This window comes from Cyprinodon variegatus, unplaced genomic scaffold (assembly GCF_000732505.1).
Source record: "Cyprinodon variegatus isolate N-32 unplaced genomic scaffold, C_variegatus-1.0 Scaffold1834, whole genome shotgun sequence".
NCBI lineage: Eukaryota > Metazoa > Chordata > Actinopteri > Cyprinodontiformes > Cyprinodontidae > Cyprinodon > Cyprinodon variegatus.
Genome location: NW_015152287.1, coordinates 13,172 through 15,908, shown reverse-complemented (window position 1 = coordinate 15,908; position 2,737 = coordinate 13,172). Strand labels below are relative to the sequence as shown.

The 2,737-nt window shown below is 56.5% G+C and overlaps 1 protein-coding gene across 1 annotated transcript in view; it reads left to right on the top strand.

Moving 5' to 3' along the window:
• Nucleotides 1-356: 356 nt before the first annotated feature.
• LOC107104658 (ephrin type-B receptor 4-like) overlaps nt 357-2,737 on the top strand; it is an 11,621-nt gene continuing 9,240 nt past the window's right edge. The window contains exons 1-4 of the mRNA XM_015404705.1: nt 357-539; nt 613-755; nt 828-1,191; nt 1,270-1,432. Coding sequence (XP_015260191.1) covers nt 357-539; nt 613-755; nt 828-1,191; nt 1,270-1,432 — 853 coding nt within the window. The remainder of the gene's footprint in view (nt 540-612; nt 756-827; nt 1,192-1,269; nt 1,433-2,737) is intronic.

Sequence of the window (2,737 nt, the reverse complement as noted above, 5' to 3'; positions counted from 1 at the left end):
CATTATAGTACTATCTGTAGTTCTATTGCAGGCAGTACCGGTTCTGCTGCACCGGTTCTGACCCAAGGTCCAGTTAGTGGTTATTGTTCTGTTTGAGGTGGACCGGTCCGTCAGAACCAGAACCTCTGAATGGCCTGCTGTCCTTCAGCTTTCCTCCTTCCTGCAGGAACCGGTTCCGACCCGGTTTAACCGGTTCCACTGAAGCCTTTACTTTGGGCCGATGGTTCCGCCCAGATCTACAGAACCAGTAGAACCTTTTGCTTTATCTATAGAATGGAGGGCAAACCGGTGGTGGCAGCATCATGCTGTGGGATGATGGGAAGGATCCAAACCCATCCTGGTGGATCAGAACCAGAATGGCCCAGTCAAAGGCCAGAACCTCTAGTTCTCCATCAGACCACAGGGTTCTGGAGAGGAATTCTGGTTCTGGTTCTGGTTCTGGTTCTGACCCGCCCGTTTGTTCTGCAGAGGTTCTGATGAACACCAAGCTGGAGACGTCGGACCTTCGCTGGACCAACCATCCTGCAGAGGACCAGCAGGTAAGCCCCGCCCCTCTGTGCTGTAGCCAATCAGTGCTGCCGCTGCTGACGCCGCCCCTCCCTCCCCTGGCAGTGGGAGGAGCTTAGCGGTCTGGACGAGGACCAGAACTCGGTCCGGACCTTCCAGATCTGCACCACGGACAGCCCGTCCTCCTACTGGCTGAGGACGCGCTGGATCCCGCGCCGCGCCGCCACCACGCTCTACGTGGAGATCCGGTAGGTGGAGCGCCTGCCGACGCTGAGCTGCGCGCCGGCAGGAAGTGATGTCACCCCTCTGTCCGCCCCCAGGTTCACCATGATGGAGTGCGCCTCCATCAACCAGCGCCACTGCAAGGAGACCTTCAACCTGTTCTACTACGAGGCGAACGGCGACGAGGCCACGCCCACCCACCCCGCCTGGATGGAGAACCCCTACACCAAGGTGTCCACCATCGCCGCCGACCACCTGCTGCGGCGCGGCGGCCAGCGCCGCTCCAACGTCAAGCTGCTGCGGCTGGAGGGGCTGAAGGGGGCGGGGCTTTACCTGGCCTTCCAGAGCCAGGGCACCTGCATGGCGCTGCTGTCCGTCCGCGTCTTCTTCAGGAAGTGTCCCTCCGTCCGCCGCGCGTTCGCCTCCTTCCCCGAAACCGTCCCGCACGCGCTGGTGGAGCAGGTAACCACGGCAACGCGGCAGCAGAGGTGTAGGGAAGCGGCGGCGGCCCTGAGCGTTCTTCTTCTTCTGTGGTTTCAGGCTCAGGGGGTGTGCGTGGAGAACGCGGTGACGCCGCCCGGCGAGGCCTTCCAGCTTCCCAGCATGCTGTGCGGCCAGGACGGCCAGTGGGTGGGGCAGCCCCTGTCCAGCTGCGCCTGTCGCCCCGGATACGAGGCCGGAGACGGCGACGTGCGCTGCAGAGGTGAGAGCTCCAATCCGGGTCGGTTCTGGTTCTGGAAGAACCCATCCTGAGTTCTGATCCGTTTGGAGGCTTTGGTTCTGTGGTGGTTCTGGTCCTGGTTTGGTCCGGTCCAAACTTTATAACCCTGGTTCAGGTGTCCATCCTGCTCTATGGTTCTGATCGGTTCTGTTGGGGCCCGGTTGGTACCGGAGGAGCTGTTTCTGGTCCAGATGCTGCTGGAAGCCAGAACCAGCAGAGAGGAGCAAACCCTCCATCCGGACCTGTCAGAACCATCAGAACGGGCCTGATGGTTCCAGAGGCGACCCGCCACCTGTCAGCAGGTCCGGTCTCTGCTCCTCGCCACGCGGGTCGGATGAGGCCACAGACGGCTCGGTTCCTGTTATTCTATCAGAGGTCAGAGGTCGGCCCGCTGCCAGCAGGAAGCGGGTCTGTGGCCGACAGGCGGCAGGGAGGGTCAGAGGTCAAAGACAGACGGAGGTTCTGCTGGGATGCTGATGACATCATGGCAGCACTTTCCACATCCTGTCCAATCCAAGGCCACTTCCTGTCTCTGCCACATGGAGCCCCTCCCTCCTCTGTGTGACTGGGAGCAGAACCAGTAAACCCAGTTAGAGACGGAGGATCCCTGCAGACCACCAGTGGTCAGCTGTGGGTCTGCAAGTCTGCTCCACATGACCTCTGCCTGACCTCTGCCTGACCTCTGCGTGACCCCTGCATGACCTCTGCCTGACCTCTGCAATACAGATCCGACCCAAGGCTGCAGTAGGAAGGGTTGCAGGTTTAATTCCAGCCTTCACACCCTCTGCTTTCACAGGTTAAGCTTCCAAACCCCAGGTTAGCTATAATCAAAGGTTAGCTTAACCCCATGTTAGCTCTTAAACCAGACTTTAATTAGCCTCCATGTTTGGTCTCAAACCCAGCTTAGCTAAACTCTGTGTTCTCAGAAGCATTAGAAACATTGGATTTAGCTAAACTGGTGTTTTGCTAAATCAGCTCCTGAACCACAGGTTGGCTAAAGCTCAGGTTGGTTTTAAATCTACACTTTACCTAAACCTAAGATTTTCTGATCTACACTTTAGCTAAAACGCTATTTTAGTTCGGAATTGTTAGACTAGCTAAAATCAAAGTTATTTAAACCCAGTTTATATCTTAAACTAGAGTTTAGCTGAACCCAATTTTAGCTCCTAAATCTCATGTTAGCTAAACCCTGTTTTAGTTCATAAATTGCAAATTAGCTAAACCAGACATTTGCTATAAAACCACAGGTTAACTAAACCCCAGATTAGCTCCAAAACTCCAGGTTAG